The following is a 17509-nucleotide window of genomic DNA, read 5'->3' as shown; positions in this document are numbered from 1 at the left end:
TGGAGATTATGTTCCTTATCAATTAGATTAGCTGCTCTCCAACACTGATCTGGCAAGTGTCTCTCTCAGTGTGGGCCTCATGCCACCATGTTCAGAAGCCTGTGCTTTTAGTTTAGCAACTGTACAAAAACACACACACACCATCTGAGTAGATACAAAACTGTATTTTACATACATTAGGGACTTGCCATTTATTTGATTTCCTTCTCATTCACTACCACATGTTAACAGTGTGTAGTGCAGCATTATTTTTCTGTGCTTAGTGAGATATATACAGCAGCTTATATAGTTCTACTGTAAAGAGGGTTGCAAAGCAAGTTGCACATGAGATTGGCATCTCAGTTTTATCCATTGCAACCAGTCGGCAGTAATCATGGCATAATCTTGAAATCCTTCCAAATCCTTTGAAATCTGCTCCATACAGTATAACCTCGAGGGCCTAGAACACACATGAAAATACAACTTTTCCATGATTTATGATTTATTGGGTTTATCTTTTTCTTGTTTACAGCTAATGTGTTATTTTTATGAAAAGCCTTATTAAATTTTACAGCTGATTATTCAGATTTTCATTTCATGTAAAAGCATCGATTGTTCCTCTCAGGTCCACACTGTGCACTTTACACAGAGTGAGCAGGGCTGCAGCATCTCGTTGTCTTGCACAGAGCAGGTTGTCACTGAGCAGGCCTCTCAGTCGCCATGGCAGTGCATTACTGTTGCTATGGTTTCCTTATCTGCAGGAAGTGGTTCGACCAGACCTGCCATATTTAGTCTGTTTCTGACGGAAGACTTCTGTTGATGCTGAGAGCAAAGGAAAGAGTTAGCTGGGTCTTTTTCTCTTAAGGCCAACTTGAAGAGGTCTCGCTCTAAATCCCTACATTTGATGCTCCGGAAGGTCCAAAGGTGCTTCAATCTCTCACTCTCCTTTCCCCACTGTCACCCTTAAGATTTTCTGAACAGCATATGCCCTATATATTGACAGATTTCTATGCCATTCCACTTCTTAAAATAGACAAAAACTTAATATGTGAATTTAAATATGATTGAATTGAACTGTAGTCCTTGTTAAGCATGAAGCAGTAAATAGAAATGAATAATATTATAATTATGTAGGAGTGGGATCTTTATATCTTTCACATTGGGATAGCCAGTGTGCATTTATATAGACCATAGAAGACTGTAGCCTAAATACCCTACATCACTGGTTTTCGGAATAAGTTTGTTAGACCCACTCATCCATGTCTGACTCGCCATGCACTCGTGTGGAAGGGAGTGACTCACGCATGCGTACCAAAGCCTCGTTTATTTTTGCCAGGGCCAAGTGTAAGCTGAAAAACAAAGGCAGTGAAGCGCGGCCGGGAAATGTCATCAGTCTTTGTTAATGGAGAGAAACAGACGCCTGACAATCGATAGTCGTATTTTCTGAGGAGCGAGAGGAAGCTGCGCGCTCTTCGTGAGTGGACAACACTTGAGATTTGGCTGCAGTTTCAATTTGCTTTCGTGAATCCACAGGTCTTTCGCCTTTTTTGCTTGTGGATGTGTCGGTTTAACTACGTTTGAGTCAAAGGAGAGCTACAATAGAACGTGCGCTAGACTGATCCACGAATTGTGAGCCATTTTCCCCGCGAATGAGGTAATGTTGTTTAAGTAGATTGTTCCTGAATGGCGACAGGGGGCTTTCCGGAAGTCTGGTATGCGCAGATTACCTCATAAAGTTGTTGATGCTTGTGGAGAGTTTCTGATAACCACCCCAGATTTTTTTTTTCCTACTATTTTTTTGGTAAAGTTAGTTGCGCACGTGTCCACCGAAGAGCGGCGCTGTCCGTGGTGCTGAAATCGTTTCCAAATCCCCCCCCATCTGGATTTGAGTTAAAAAGAGACAACTGGACTAATTAGCCTTGAAACAGCTAAGAGCAAATACCAACAGCTCCACAAAGGGCTGAATATGCTCACCCATCTGCACACTATCACATTTATGCTTTATTTTGGTAAGTACAATGTTTAAATATGTACAATAAAAGCCTGTTTTAGTAGAGTGTCTGCGTTGTAGGTACAGATCACCTCTTAAAAATCATTACATAACATTAGTTTCCCATCTTCCTTTGCACTCTTTCCACGGGTCAATGAAAAAAGCATAAGCTGAAGTCAGTGCCACTGTAACTGCCCAGGGGCCTGCGGGTTACATAAGAGTGCAGCGGTCCCATACAAAGACATCAACAATTCCCCTCCCTTGTATCTTCTGAAATGCACATAAATATTTGTATTTATTCTTCCCGGCTTCACGCAATGTTTTGCCGTCTGCCTCCCACATTATAGTACTTCTATCCCACATGCACTTAATACTCTTGCTGTCTAATGGACTAGTGGGCATGTATTGATATCTGGATGAGGCTTTTAGTGAATCCATTGCTCATCTGTAAGCTGTTTGCATCTCATATATTCTTAACAAAATAATATCTAACAACGCAGTGTACACTCAGGTAATAATGATTATCTGTAGCAGTTTTTATTAAATTGAATTTTTACAGTTGCATAAACCTCCGTAACCTTCACCTCTTTCCAATTGCAGTGCATCTGAGCCATCAAGTGTGTGTGGATGTCCCATCAGATACAGAGGCAGTCTTGGGCCAGTCCATGAGATTGACCTGCATTGACTGTATGAAGAGAGAAGAGGTCAAAGCCATAACCACTGTGGACTGGTACTACATGCCCAATGAGACCTGGAGCAGAATTCTTGTAAGTGACTCTTAACAGCAACACACTATTACTTTGATTATGCACATTAAACTATTTATTTATCTGTCTTTAACAGATTTTCACATATCCTGTTAAGGCCTCCAAAGACCTGGAGAGTCCCTTTAAAGGGCGCCTGGTGTGGAATGGGAGTCAGGACTTGCAAGATTTGTCCATTCGGATCCAAAATGTGTCATTTACTGACAGTGGATTTTACCAGTGCAGAGTCCGCCGGGAGTTTCAGTTCGACTACTTCACTCCCACTGCCTTAAACATTATAAACATCTCCCTAACGGTGATAGAGAAAGGTACATTTCTTTTTCTTTTTTTGAATTCAGCCATAAAAGAATGTAGTTGCAGTTGTAGCAGTTTACCTTATAGCACATACAGGAGCAGTTTGTTTTCTTCTATATCCTCATCTGAACTGACTAATTTTAGAAGAGGCACTCTCCAAATCCATCATAGACCGTAGCAGCAGCACAGATTTAGCACAGTATAACTTATCATGCGGCTTTAGTAGGGAGTGTAATAATGCATCATGTGTTTGACGGAATGGCCCAGATGTTATGCTAAATATGATTAGGTTCAGCTACTCACGTTGTGGAATGGAGGAGAGGCTCTGCTCAGGCATAATCATTTACAATGTAAATCCCTGCGACTTGTGTGTACCCAATGTTCTTTCCCCCTACTGTTTTTAAACTGTTATTTTGCTATTTAATGTGTTTCTAACTGGCTGCTGGCTTCACCAAACGAGTGGGCAGGCAGTGTAGCTCTAATAACAACACTTCTTTCCTCCCCTTTATTGTCTGTACTGAACAAGAATAATGTTGTTTTTGTTTGTTTGCTTCTATTGTCCAGCTATGCTTTCTTCTGTTGTCAGTGAGGGCTTAATTCAAAAGCATCCACTTTGCTATCTATTATAATGGGGTAATGTATTCTGCTTCCTGTACGCTTGTCTTGCTGAATGTCTTTAGTTCCACTTGGATCGAATATACAGTATCATGTATATTTGAAGATAGCCTGTATGCATGTGCTAGAACTCATTATAGGGATCGAGATGGTACAGACCTCTTGTGGTGTAATGCGGAAACCAATTATAATGCAAGGTGTGATCAAGACTTAATCATTTTGTTTTCTGAAAATTAACTCCAACATAACAGTGGCATCACATTTCAGAAAGCCTTCGATGCATTGTAGCGTATAGTTGAGTATCATGTTGCAATAATGACCTTTATAGGAAGTTCATTATACATTTGTATATGCTTCTACGAGATTGGATTACACAAATAGTCAGATGCAGATTGTAAAGAATCACGTGCATGGAAGGCTTTCTGGGATTTGGTACATACATACTCAAACAGTGGTTCACAGTGGCTCATGATGTCAAATTCATTATATTATTTTGCATTGTTCTATTACATGTTGAGGATGTTCACATGACTGTTTTTACCACTCAAAGCCCTGGCAACCACTTCACATATTCATTTATATCTGCAACCCTTTTAAACTATCATCATATTAGTCGTAATTGCTTAGAATGAATCACTTTTGCATATTCACTTGCAAACATGACATATGTAAAATACATTTCTTATTATTTGAGTGTGATTTGAGAGTTTGTAAAAGTTCTAAAAATGTAATGATGCATACACCTTGGCAAAACCTCACTGTTTAAATTCTTGGTCGATGTAACTACAGTTTGTCCTTGAGAGGGATGGGAACTTAACCAAATGGCCGTATTGCAATGATATGAATCCCGATCTGTCCTCCATTTCTTCAAGAACAGAGTGTGCTTGGTTTGATGCTCTTAAGTTTATAGACTCTATAAAGTGCTACATTGTCAAAGCTTTCCTCTAAGCAAGTCACTATAGAATATGATTATGTGGGGATATAAAAACCGAATGGGGTTGTGCTCTGGAAGTGTCCTTACAATATGGTAGGTTTTTAGTTGTACGGATTTAAGCTGATAGAGAAATAGCAAAACTGTGCTGTACAAAGGTCACTTACTGCCAGCTCAGTGTTTCTTATCATGGTCTATGTCATCAGAGGCATGAAAACAGAAGAATAGCCAACTCGAATGGACAGTAGGCAAGGCACAATTTGTACACAAGGTAATTCAAAGTGCTTTACAGAATAAAAAAAGACATTAAAATCACAATACAACATATAAAAACATAGTACTATCACAATGTCTTGAGGATCATGTCTCCGCGCCTCATACTGCATTAGAACCCCAGCCCCATGCCCGACACTTGGGTTACTTCAGTTCATTCTACAACATAGTGGCTGATGAAATAACTCTGTGGATTTGAATCCAATTGGACCTATAGCTTGCACACAGATGCTCGTTAAGCCTCTAAATGACTCAGAGCCAGTAAACACCAAATGGCTAGAAGTAGTTTATTCCTTGTTCATCACTAATCACCATGATTTGGAGGCAATGAAAATGGAACACTGACTGAACATGAATTTATGGACAGAGAAACAGTGCTAGTGACATAGGAAGGCCATGCGCAAAAGAACATATGTTTCACTATAAATAAAAATGTGAAAGAATACATTTGCCAAGGTGTATCGAAATGTTCAACCGCAGAGTTATTACAAAATTAATAGCCGTGAGTCAGCACATGCTCAGGCTAAGTCCTAAACTTTTGAATAAATAATTTCTTCACGGTTCTACTCTACGGAGTGACGATGGCAAAGATGTGCACTAAATAATAAATGTTTTCCTGCTGTTGTGTTGTATGTGCCCGACAGCCAGTGAAGACCCCACTGCCCTCTATTCAGAGATCATGATGTATGTGCTGCTGGTGTTTCTGACCTTCTGGCTGCTAGTGGAGATGGTGTATTGTTACCGGAAGATTTCCAAGTCCGATGAGCAGGCACAGGACACAGCGTGAGTATTGCACCAGATAAATGCACTAACTCACTGACAGCCACACTGCAGATAAGCCACAGAGAAAGTTATTGCTTCCCAACTTGTTTTGATACGCATCTTTCTTTGGTAACTTTAACATGATTTACAGCTAGGGGGAAATAACAGCAGGACCAAATGTAATACCAAAAAGTGTAAATGCTTTTTTTTCCATTTCAGGATGAACAGTGCGTGTATTTAAAGCATTCCAAATTAGCAGCATTTTTCTCACACCGCTCACACTTTAGCACTGTACTGTATTATTTAAAAGTAAGTTAGAAATAGACTCAGCAGGCAGAGAGAGAGAGTGACAGAAATGAAAGAAGTCAAACAGGAAAGTAGACAAACCGACACAGAGGTAATTGAGTTTACACTGTGTGGTTTGGTAACCCTCTGCAACAGTAATCTGTCTTTTCACTTAAAATGGGAGACAGCCCTGAATAATTCTGAACACTGCTGACTGCGTTCTACACCCATGCTCCATAGACCTAGACCGACCCAGTTTTTAGGGCTTTAGCTGTTAATGAAAGACCCAAATAGACCAGAACTGTCAGCTTCCACGCGAGTGATTATAACATAATTTACTATTCTAGTCAATCCAATTTGACACATTGTAAATGGGCAGCTTATCCCAGGTAATTATAGAAAACAAGCTGTAGCTGAAAAGAAAGTGCAATTTCCAGTAATTACTCAATGCAATGAGGCCAGGCAAATGTACCGTGTGTGTAGTAACCGTCTGCATTCGTAACTTTGTTTTGTAATGTTTTGTATTTTAGTAGATACGTGTGACATTTAGACTTGAAAATGAGGCAAATGTTAAGTAAACCTTAAAAACAAATAGCTCACTACCCATGTTCATTGCTCTTGTAAACTAAAATCCAAAATAAAAGTTACAAAGTTATAATCATTTATTATGTTTTGAAACACTAAGAGATTAAATAAATCATTAGTTGACATGCATTCAGGTGCAGATTACCTGTGATTGTAGAAAATAAACAGCTACAATTGGTGGATAATTAAAACTGTAAATCAACGTGACGCTAGACTATTAAGTACCATATTCGTGGCTCTATTCAGCCCATTCTGTGAACAGTGCTAACGTAATGATTATTGATCTATTTAAGACTGCACATTAACTTAAACATCAGGTGATCCCATGTGGACCAAAAGACTCCCTTTGTATTTTGTCACTGACTCTGAAAGAGGTAATGGCTTGTTGCAACCACCAGGCCTATTATTAACTTAATCCATTATTAACAATGCTTTCATTCACGTGATCAGCACAGTGAGTGGAATCCAATTAGATATCAAGATGAGAGGCATTTGTGGAATGGATATCAAGAATTGTATGTTGTTCAAAAGCAAGAAAAAAACACTTTTCTGTGAGTCCCCTACTTGCTTGTTATTGATTTGCCTAAAATGCTCCACAGCATGGCATTACGTGTGCCTGTCGTGCATTTATTCAATTGTATGTGTTTTACTGATCAAAAATAATACCTGGAAAAAGATCTGACCTGTTAGTTGGCCGGGTGGAGTCACCTGCTTGTCTCCATATCTACAGATCAATTTAATGTCAAACTGTGAAGCATTCCAAGCAAAGCAAAAACAACTCCATGGAGACAGACACGTAGCAGAATTGAGCTTAAATGCTGCTGACAGAGCCTTACATTTATGCAAATATACATCTTTTGAAACTTGTAGGTTATAATTCAGGTATGGTGGCTTTTTAAAATATGACATTTGCTATTAAACACAGTATAAAGCTGTCAGTTTGATGGGTAGCCTGTCACTCCCCTCCAGTCACATTAGTCTGAGGGTTTTATATTCATCCTCTTTGGAGCTGTACATAGAGACCCCATAAATCACAGATAAACAATTTTCACAAAGGTCACATGCAGTCATTCATTAGAAGTAAACCGCTTGTGGTGAGTGGTAGAGGGCACCTCCAAATGGCTCTTAGCCATTCCTCTGTTTCTTCTCAGGACAAACTACCTAGCCATTCCGTCTGAGCAGAAAGACACTACAGCCGCTCCTGTTACAGAGTAAACCTGGTATTTGATTTCAGTCTCTCCCATTACTATCCCATGAGTAAAGTTCACCCACTTTCCCTTCAGCCGCTTTGTAGATACTTGTACCATTGTTATTTTACATCCTTATGTCCCCTTTCATGTCCTGCAAAGACCTTCATGAAGCCGTCTGCCAAGCCTCCATAAAATACATATTCATTAACTGTGCAGCATATTTCAGACATGTAAGGGAAAAGAGTATGTATATTGGATTGGTGATTATGGCCAATAAGGCTTCTCTGTCTTGCTGCTGGCCTATTATGAGCTATTAGTTACAGATACAGCTTTCATCATCAGAAAATGCTTTGTTTGCCCCATTGTAACCAGGAAGTGATATCAGTATGTCAGTGAGAATTCCTCATAGATATATGCCATGGCCACCCCATACACCTCTGCATGTTGTCTCAGGACCTTCATACACATTTCCAGGAAAATCATGTCATGCTGTCACTTTCCACAATATTTTACAACAATATTTGATGTGCACCTGTTGATTTAAACAGCAAAAACAGAGATCCATTGTTCTATTTTACAACTGATATATTTCAGTCTATGCTTGTAAGATTTGATTATTGTTTTACACCTTGCTAAATACATGAATTAACAATTAGTGATATATGAATGCCAACATAGTTTTTACTATCATGGTAACAGCATACATGCACTTTCAAATATTATTTACCTGATCTCTTCTTGCATAGGTACTGACCAATGGGAGCGCTGATGTGACTTGAAAGTCAGAGTTCACGTGTCCTTATCATCACCCCAGCAAGGCTTTCATTTCCACTCTGAGTGGTTGAGCCCTGCAAGCCATCCTCCCCTGTGTGCGCCCGTCTTGTGAAGAGCCAGTCAGACATGTCCAAGTACTCCATTTCGTCTCCTTCTCATCCTTTATATTTTACCTTCATGCCAAGAATTTGAAATCAAGTGCTTTGTCCAATACCTCCAGCTTAAGGGGGAGAACTGTCATTGTAATGCATTTCATATCAGAATAGCTCGAGCCAAGTTAACTTTTCTGATCCGCTAGTGCTTAGTACATTTCCTTAGCGTGCCTCAATAAGTACAACGTGATGAATATCATAATGGAAATGATCCGAGGTCAGCTGTGTAGTGCAGTCAAGGCTCTCGTACTTGACTGTTGCTCCTTTATATAATCTTACATTTTATATGTGTTATTTTTGGTAATTTTTTTTCTTTTTATACGTCTTTGTAAGAATAATGAATTAGATAGCTTTTTACTGTATGGATGTGCATTTCTCCATCAATTAAACTTGTACACAGTGTTACCTTAAAACTAAATACCATGATGACAATCAGTGTATTTGTCTTATGACTTTCCTGAAGCTTTTGCTACTTCTAAATATGTGCCTACCACTGTTTATGGTTTCCACTGTAGAAACGGATCCTGTTATTGTTTATCGCTGTATCCTGTGTGAGTGAGCTTGTATAAACCTATTAAACAAAGTGCATTCCACGTAATGTTTCCTGTCTTCACTAGAAACGCAATCCTCCGAGAAGCCAAGACCACTTTCGGATGTTGCCAGAATAAAAATACACTATCGAGCTCAAGATGGATTGATATCAATGGTGTGCTGTGGTGCGTTATCGACAAAACAAGGAAACAGTGAAGTGCCTGGCCAGTTTAACAAATAGCCGGTACAGGAAAGTCTTGTTTCTAAAAGCTTATACTTAAAACCCAACTTTGAATAACATTTATTTAGTATAAAATAAAGAAATGAACATGAGGGACAATAGTTGGTTCAGTTCTCATATGAGATTAAAAATATTTTGTTTACATTTAGGATATGTTTACAGTTTATAATCCTTAAGAGTATTCAGTTGTATTCAGTCATATTAGCATGAGCCCATTTACCAGAGTTATTGCATTTTGAATGTGTTTTTAATATGTTCAGCTCCGAGCATAGAGCATGGATGGAGCTATTAGAGATAGGATAGTGGGAGGAGATGGAGGGTGATGAGGCTGAAAGATACAGGGGCTGGCTCTCGTGATGGGGAGTGGGTGAAAGGCAGGAAGAGAGAGAGAGTGGCGGTTAGTGAGATGCACGCTGCTCTTTTAGCTAGCCCTGACCCACAGCAGTGACAGATATAGCAGCAGCTGTTGTTATAGCAACCGAGGCATGCCTGTAGCACGGCAGATTGCTCGGCTAAGATATTACCAACACATTTATGGTCAAATGGGTTTTATCAGACTTAACAAAATGTGGACCTGTGTTAACCATACCAAGGTCATGTGTTATATTTAAGGGCACAGAGGTTATGTAACTAGAAACCCTTTATCCATCCATCACCTTTTATAAATTGGTTATTGATTCCATGACACATCCTATAAACTCTGCGACAATATGGCATTATACTTTTTGTGATTCATGGCCAGAGCCCCTATCCGCACTGACTACACCCCCTGGCTCCCTCCATCTTCCTCTTTCCAGTATAACAATGTGCTTCCCTGAGGATACAACCTAGTAATATGTCCCACATTCTGCTAATATACATTTCAATTGTACCACCAGCAGAGAAAGCAGCAGGCCTCACAAAAGGTGCTAACCATTCACATTACAGTCTACTATCATCCCGTCTGGGAATTTCAACAAATGCAGGCATCATTTGGCTTTCAGGGCAGGCCTTAAGATATTTGACATAAGTGGATCTTGACGTTCAGGACCATATTAAACGCACAAAAGTTTGTATAATCTATTTTCTAGAGCACATACAGGCAGAGTCAGTACACCTATTTTTCATCCTGACATCTTTTTATATCACCTTAAATCATTAATCATGCACTCCCCCACAGCCTTCACAATGTCCTGCTTACTCATGAAGGGTCTCTGTCTCCCTCTAGTGTAAACCATTGTTGCAAGTTATGCCATCATTACTGACAAGCAATTTAAAGTTTTATTTCACACAACTTCAATAAACTTTAAAACTGACTTGACTGACTTGAATTCTGATTAAATATTTGCTATATTGTGTTTACATAAAGCTTCTTATTGTGTTTCTGACTAAAGGCTGATTATGAACTTAAAGCGTGCCAAATGCTGCCGACCAAAGCATTCACCAACAAAAACTATTGACTGAACATCAATACTCACTTTCCCTGTGCTGAGTTGTATCCGTTTAAGCATTAAAGACGTGTGATAGACAGGAACATATTGATGGAACACAAAGTGAATAATTATGATGTTTTCCTCATTGGCTGCCTGCCTTCCTCTGTCTTATTTGTCCCCTCTTATCTCGACCTCTTCTCTCTACGCCGCACATGGTGTTCGAGACGTTTTCACCAGCGTTATATCAAGCCAAAGCAGAGCTGAGATGGAAGTTTTGCCGGTTATTCTTCTAATTTCCATTTTCTTTTAGTGGTCCAAGATGAATGAACCTATTTGAAACCAAGGAACAAGGATTCAATACCTTTTCATTTCCAAGCCTTTCTAGAGCTACTCATAGTACATATAGATACATACTCTCCTACAGTAAACAAGACTGTTGATGTAGCTATGGGGAACAGTTAGTAATGTGCTGTCACCAGTGTGAGAATAGAAAAGGTGACAAAAACAACATTTAAATAATGGAGGTGAGGTCATTGTGACAATTCAAGTGAAAATTTCTGTCCTCCAGTACATGTCATACTGTTCCAATTAACTAAGTGGCTGTTTAAATAGCCATTCACTGAGTCATCCTCCGATTAGGTGTTAAGGTGACTGGAATTGTTTCTGCAGATTACAGTGGCACAGTGTAATTAGCAATCCTGCCTCAGAGCAAGAAGGAGGCCTATCATCCCCTGTGTGTATGTCCACCGAATGGATTTTCTCCATCAACTCCAAGTAGTCTAAATCTGAATCCTGAACAAGATCCTTGGTCAAGATCAGGAGATGGATCCTTGTCAATTACTGCTGGACAGACCAAACGCAGAGACAAAATATACATAAAAATAAATGGTGGATGGTGACAGATTTGGGCGATTTTTTTTGTATTGTTTAGAATAAAAACAAAAATCACAATGTCATACAAATACTGTAGATACATGAGATGGCTGATGGCTTCTACATGCATGTCTCTGAGCCTTAATAGGAAAACAGAGAGGATATGCAAACTATACAAAGAGGTTGCGAGTCAGCAGGCTTACTTGGAGCCTAGTTTAGTATATCTATTATGTATAGATTTGTTTTGTCCTGGTTTAGTCCTGGTTTTGTCCTGGTTTAGTCCTGGCCTTAGCCCAGTTTTGACGACGATGTTGCGACTGTGAACGCAACATAATCATTGATGCGTTCCTTTCCAGTGTTGCCATAGCAGTCATCTACCTGTGTTTATCAATTTGCACACAGGTTTATCATTTAACTGGCACACAATCCCATTTTCTCCTTCTCTCACAAGGCACTATTTCAGCAGGCTCCGCACACATATAGTATTTAAGCGTGCAGTTCGTTTTTATTGTCAGACTTTTCTTTGGTCAATATTTGATTAGGGATTTGCTTTGGCCCTTTGACTCCTCTTAGGCACTCCAGCAAAGTCAAGAGTTATTACAGAAAGCTGCTGGCGCAAACATCTTTCATAAGTGTGGTTGTATTGTCTGGCAACACAACACATTTCTACTTAAGTTTCCCATTGTGCGAATTGTGACAATGTGCACACAGTCGTTGTGAATTATTCTGAGCCGCCTGTATAATTATATCAACCTTGGCATTACAGAGCTGTTATCTCTCCCCCCTGTGGTGTCATTGGCATAAAGATGAGCAAAAGGGATTGGAGTTGTTTTACAAATACTAAGTAGTAGCTGGTTGTTCCATAAGGACACTCTTTTCTGGGCTGTATTCACTTGGTGTCATGTCATCCATCACTGCTCCGTTTTAACTAGAGGTGTCTGTCGGGGAACTTTGTATCCTCATTTGGCCTCCTCAGTTCTTTTTCATGTTTACTTAATTCTGACATCTAGTGGTTCTAATTAGTATACTTTGTGCATTTACTGAAAGCTTGGCTGAAGCATGACATAAACCTCTACTAGACAGCATCTACACTGGACTCATCAAACAAAGTAATGCACTTATTTTGTATTTACTGAAACGTGGTTTGGAGCAGAGTTCAAATGAAGAAGAGCCATTCTTCTTTAATAAGACAAAATAAAATGTAATTAAAAATTGTGATTGATCGTTGAATATTGATTTAAGTTACCTTTTCCACAACATGCAAATTTTAAACACTGTCTATTCTCAGGTTTGGCCTTTGTTTTGTCACTATTTACCCACTAAAGTCACATGTGTTATACTGATATGGAGTATTTTATCTGTACCACTTATACACAGCCTCTGCATTGCATCTGTCTTTGTAACGTCACACAATACTATGGCCCGTATCTACAAACCACTATCTTTTAGGAACTCCTAATCAAATCTGAACCCATGAATAAACAACAACCCTCTAGTGGACTACTTTCACCTTTCCTAACAGCCATCCATCATCCCATCCTCCATTTCCCCAACAAAAGACACCTGTGATTAGCCTGACAAATAGGATCCCTTAAATAAAAAGAGTATTTACAAGTCCATGCACTGGCTGGGCTCTTGTTTTTTGGTGTAATTTGTGTATAGAGCGCAGAGCAGGCTGTGGAGCCATGACGTCGTAGCTCCATTGTTAGTGAAATGAACACCTGGCTGCCAGAGAAGTGCTAAATCACCAGTGTGTGCTTAGATACACCTGAGGCTTGTCAAAGCATTACAACGCACCCAGAGCATCAATTCTACTGCAACTCTGTCCCATCTATCTGCAACCACAGCCAAGACTGGCACTCAACATAAGAATGATCTGCTTTTATTGCTCTGTACTATGATTAAATATTGCTAGGCATAATGGCAAAGGAGGATCATTTGCACTTAGATGGTCAAAGTTCCCCTAATTATGCTTTGCAGTCCAAAGGCAAAGGATTTATAACATTGGAAGACCTGTGACAAGTGCCTTATTACTTTAAATGCAGCCAGTGCTGGCTCTTAACACTCCAAAAATGCTCCACCAACTCTGAACGGTTATCCAATGGGTGCTCTCATACCATAAGCCTCAATCAACCCCCATACCTCACCATAATAGGCTGTGCTTCTGAGAATCAAACCCCAATTAATGAGGCTCCTGGCAGCTTCAACTTCAATCTGTGGAGGATAAATTTAAGAGTGGTCAGTAGTGACAATGAGCAGCTACTCTCTATCTCATACAAGGTGCTAGGACCCTTATTTCCACAATAAATCCTAAGCCGACACACCAACTCCAAGTCTGTACTGCCTTCCACAAATCCTCTGGGATCAATTAACTTGAGCAGTGCTGTGAAAATGCGAGGCTTCAAACGCATCTTAAATGTTTTCTCAAGCACCAACATAATGTTCCCCATTGTTAGTGCGCTATTAACATACGTGGTCCTGCTCTTTGATTAAGCCTTGCAGCTTCCCCCGGCAGAGGTGAGATGACCATTTTCTGTGGCTTTACTAATAATTTGCAGGAGTGACTAATGAATCCACAAAATCAATGGTAAATGCACATAGTGTAGCCACTTACTGTAGTGCTCCCACATCTGTGCAGCAGTGGAGCTACCAGTGGGAACAGATGACCTTATCTGCCAGTGTTCAGGTCAAAGGCCTGGAAGCTGGAGGAGCAGCAGGAGGAGCTGTAGAGATTCAGAAAGTTAGTACAGGGAACCAAGGTAGGAAACCTTTTATTCGATTTGAGGACGGTTTGAAACGTATGAATCATTTAGTAGGAAATGGATATCTAACATGTAGCACTGTGTCGAGTGTGTATGTAAGGACATGAACATTGTATTTGTTTACAAATGATTTGGACCTTTTCAATCCTCAAATGTGATGGAATAAACAAAATAAGAAACCACTGGGGAGATGAACAGACAAGCAAATATGCAACAATTCACCACAGAATGCAACATGTATATTCAGGTATTCAATGTGAAACATCCAAAGTGAAATGTAAAAAAGTGTTACTTAAATGAAAATATTACAAAAGAGATACTAACATTTAATTATTTTTGATAAATAAAAGTCACTAGAATCAAGAAAGACTTAATTAAGACTTAATTAACACAATGAATTAACAGTAATAGTAGAAATTGATAGTTTTATGGAATTCTTTACTCTTGTGAAATATAAGTGCATAACCTTGCACTACAAGATCTATGTGTTTACCTATGAAACTGAACCCGTGTCAAGGATGTGATTAGCAATGGAAATGTTAATGGACATTTAAGTAACTTAGTACTTCACTCTTCGTTACCAGACAAAACCCATTTCCCTGAACTGGCCTTTGGACTGCCTCTCTCAGCAGTGCAGCTCAGATTTACTTCCCCTGGTGAATTTGAGATACAGCACACACAAATCACTTAACCACGTGAATTTGATCTCGGTCAGTTTGGACGAGCTCACACACGCAGCAGTGAGGGCTCAGCACAACAGCACAAAGGAATAAGGCAGAGACTGAAAAGGCAGAGTAGAGCTTGATGGATGCAAGGCTTTGGCCATAATAGGCTGGACAAATTGCTTCTTGGCAGGTGTCCTGAACCAATTAACCTTTGGATGCTTTCAAACTACAATATAGCACTTTAGCTCAAAACTGAGGTGGACATAAAGACGGTGTAATGACTTAGCACAGGATACAAAATAGCAGGCACAATGTGACCAGGAGACATATCTTATTACACAGCTGGACAGATAAAAATAGTGAGTCTGCTGGTGCTGTTTGCATGTGAGCAGGTGATTAATAAGAATGCATTTCCAGTCCTCTCTATTCATGCCTCAATCAAAGCAGAAACTCACTGTTTGTTTTGAGCTTTGTTTCCTGAAGGTCCCCTAATGGCATTGATAAGTCTGTCTGCTTTCTGTGTGACTGATCTATACACAAGGACATTAGCCACAAACAATAAGGGACTCCATACTGAGCTTTCAGGTCGGCTCTGGGTATTTTCACTTTATTTTTCCTCAAAGCAGGCTTTTTCCATTCTAGTGCCTCTTTTAATTGAACCTGATGTAAATATGGAGACGCTCACATGGTGCATGACACATTCTTGCCCCGCACTAAATTAATTTCCTGAGGAAAGACGTTGCGTGAGGGAGATTTCCTTGTTTCAATCTTGCTGGAACAGGCAGACTGAATATACTAGTAGGCCCGGTCTAATAATGAAGATCAGTCTTGTAAAAACAGACTATTTTAAAATAAGCGTGTTTGACAGGATGCTGAATATCTTTATCTCCACTAACAAAAATCTCCTAGGCACAATCTTGAAGTCCAAACACTGAAAGCTCGATGGGGGCAGTGTTGACTAGATGGGTATCTTTTTGTAGGAAGAATATAGATATAATCCAGAGATATCATTCTGGGCTTGCCAGTCAAGGTAAGAAGTGTAGAACAGGTACAGACAGGGGTGGTGCAAAGTCATTTTTCTATTTTTCTCTGCACAAGTTTCATTCTTGTGCATTATATTTCCAGTTGAGTAGTAAATTGCCAATCTTTTGCTATAGACCTTCAAATCCATTTAATTTAAAGTCTGCTTTCCCTGCTACTTTGTATAGGATTCTTGCTTACTGACACATTCAAAAGCTACTTTTATGTGTGGTTTCTATACTATCTGTATGCAAAGTGAATTCCTCCTAGAATACTTGTCTTATCATTTAACCTTATGTACAAATAAATAGTACTGTCAACTTGAAAAATGAATGTGGGAATGTAAAAGGAAGCACCAAATACATCTGGGGTTTTTTCAGTGCTGGTCAATTTCACTCGGACTTATGTTGGGGGAGGGGACGACGATTTCTGCGGTCACCAAGCAACACATATGACACACAAATTACTTCAAGATCCAAACATACAGCCTGAGGTGTAAATGGGACTATTAGATGCCGGTTTAAATTGCTGGGTTGCACCAACGCGAGCAGTCAGTGTGGATGGAGTGCCCTTTTCTTCTCACTGTTAACACTCTGGGCCAGCTGTCACATTTTGGTCGTATGTCACTATGGCCTCATGTCACACCTAATAGAGTTTCTGACAGGATCACGCGCTGAACCTCCACTTAGCAGCTTGCAGATACAGTAGAAGGCTTGTTAAATCTGGCTATACATTTCTTTACATTTACAGAAAGTGACTGCTCGAGATGGCAAAATGGCGACATGAGGATGGATGTTGGTTGGATGATGTACTCTGGGTTTGTGATTGATTTCCTTTGGACTGGTTTCTACATAAATAGTTTATTCGTTAAATATATATGGCAAAGCGTCAAATTAGCATATTCAACTTAAGTTATGTGAAATCTATACAAAAATAACGCCTCAGGATTATAAAGCACCATTCGATACTATAATTGCTTTATATCGCGTCATTTATTCACTACCTACACTTGTGGTAGTTAAGCTAATGTTGCTACAGCTGCTCTCTAATAGATAGACTCTCGCTCACGCCCAACCACCCCTGTGTACACAACATACTCCTTTCTAGCACCTTTCTAACCACTGAGCCACTGCCGCCCCTTCTCCTCATTGTTGTATAGTCTGGATTTATTTAAACAGTGCCTTTGGTTAATGCATGAAAGAGCAGCAGATCTAGATTTAGTGTAGTAGCTATAGTTATAATTAGTTACATATATAAGAAAAGAGATACAATGGGTCATGATACAATGATTATGAATAAAGCAGCATCTCCCTCCAGCTGTTGGACTGTCAGACTGTCATTAACGTAAGTATTATGAGGATATGGACAACTTTCAAGCACAACTGGCCATAAAAAAACTATTCTTGCATAT

General features: G+C 39.6%; 1 protein-coding gene across 3 annotated transcripts; it reads left to right on the top strand.

The window, feature by feature from the left end:
* The first annotated feature begins 1268 nt into the window (after positions 1–1268).
* On the top strand, positions 1269–9187 carry scn3b (sodium channel, voltage-gated, type III, beta). 3 transcript variants are annotated; one of them, XM_033976415.2, is made up of 6 exons: positions 1269–1988; positions 2570–2736; positions 2813–3041; positions 5491–5629; positions 7630–7698; positions 8415–9187. In XM_033976415.2, the coding sequence occupies exons 1-5, from the start codon at positions 1946–1948 to the stop codon at positions 7691–7693; spliced, it is 642 nt and encodes a 213-aa protein (XP_033832306.1). In that variant the 5' UTR covers positions 1269–1945; the 3' UTR covers positions 7694–7698; positions 8415–9187. The 3 variants fall into 3 exon arrangements, with proteins under 3 accessions (XP_033832306.1, XP_033832307.1, XP_055082120.1); XM_033976416.2 differs by lacking the exon at positions 7630–7698; XM_055226145.1 differs by having other exon boundaries at positions 7630–9187.
* Positions 9188–17509: the final 8322 nt, after the last annotated feature.

Source organism: Periophthalmus magnuspinnatus, chromosome 13 (genome assembly GCF_009829125.3).
Source record: "Periophthalmus magnuspinnatus isolate fPerMag1 chromosome 13, fPerMag1.2.pri, whole genome shotgun sequence".
NCBI lineage: Eukaryota > Metazoa > Chordata > Actinopteri > Gobiiformes > Gobiidae > Periophthalmus > Periophthalmus magnuspinnatus.
The sequence above is the reverse complement of the archived record's forward strand: the minus strand, read 5'-3'. Positions and strand labels throughout refer to the sequence as shown.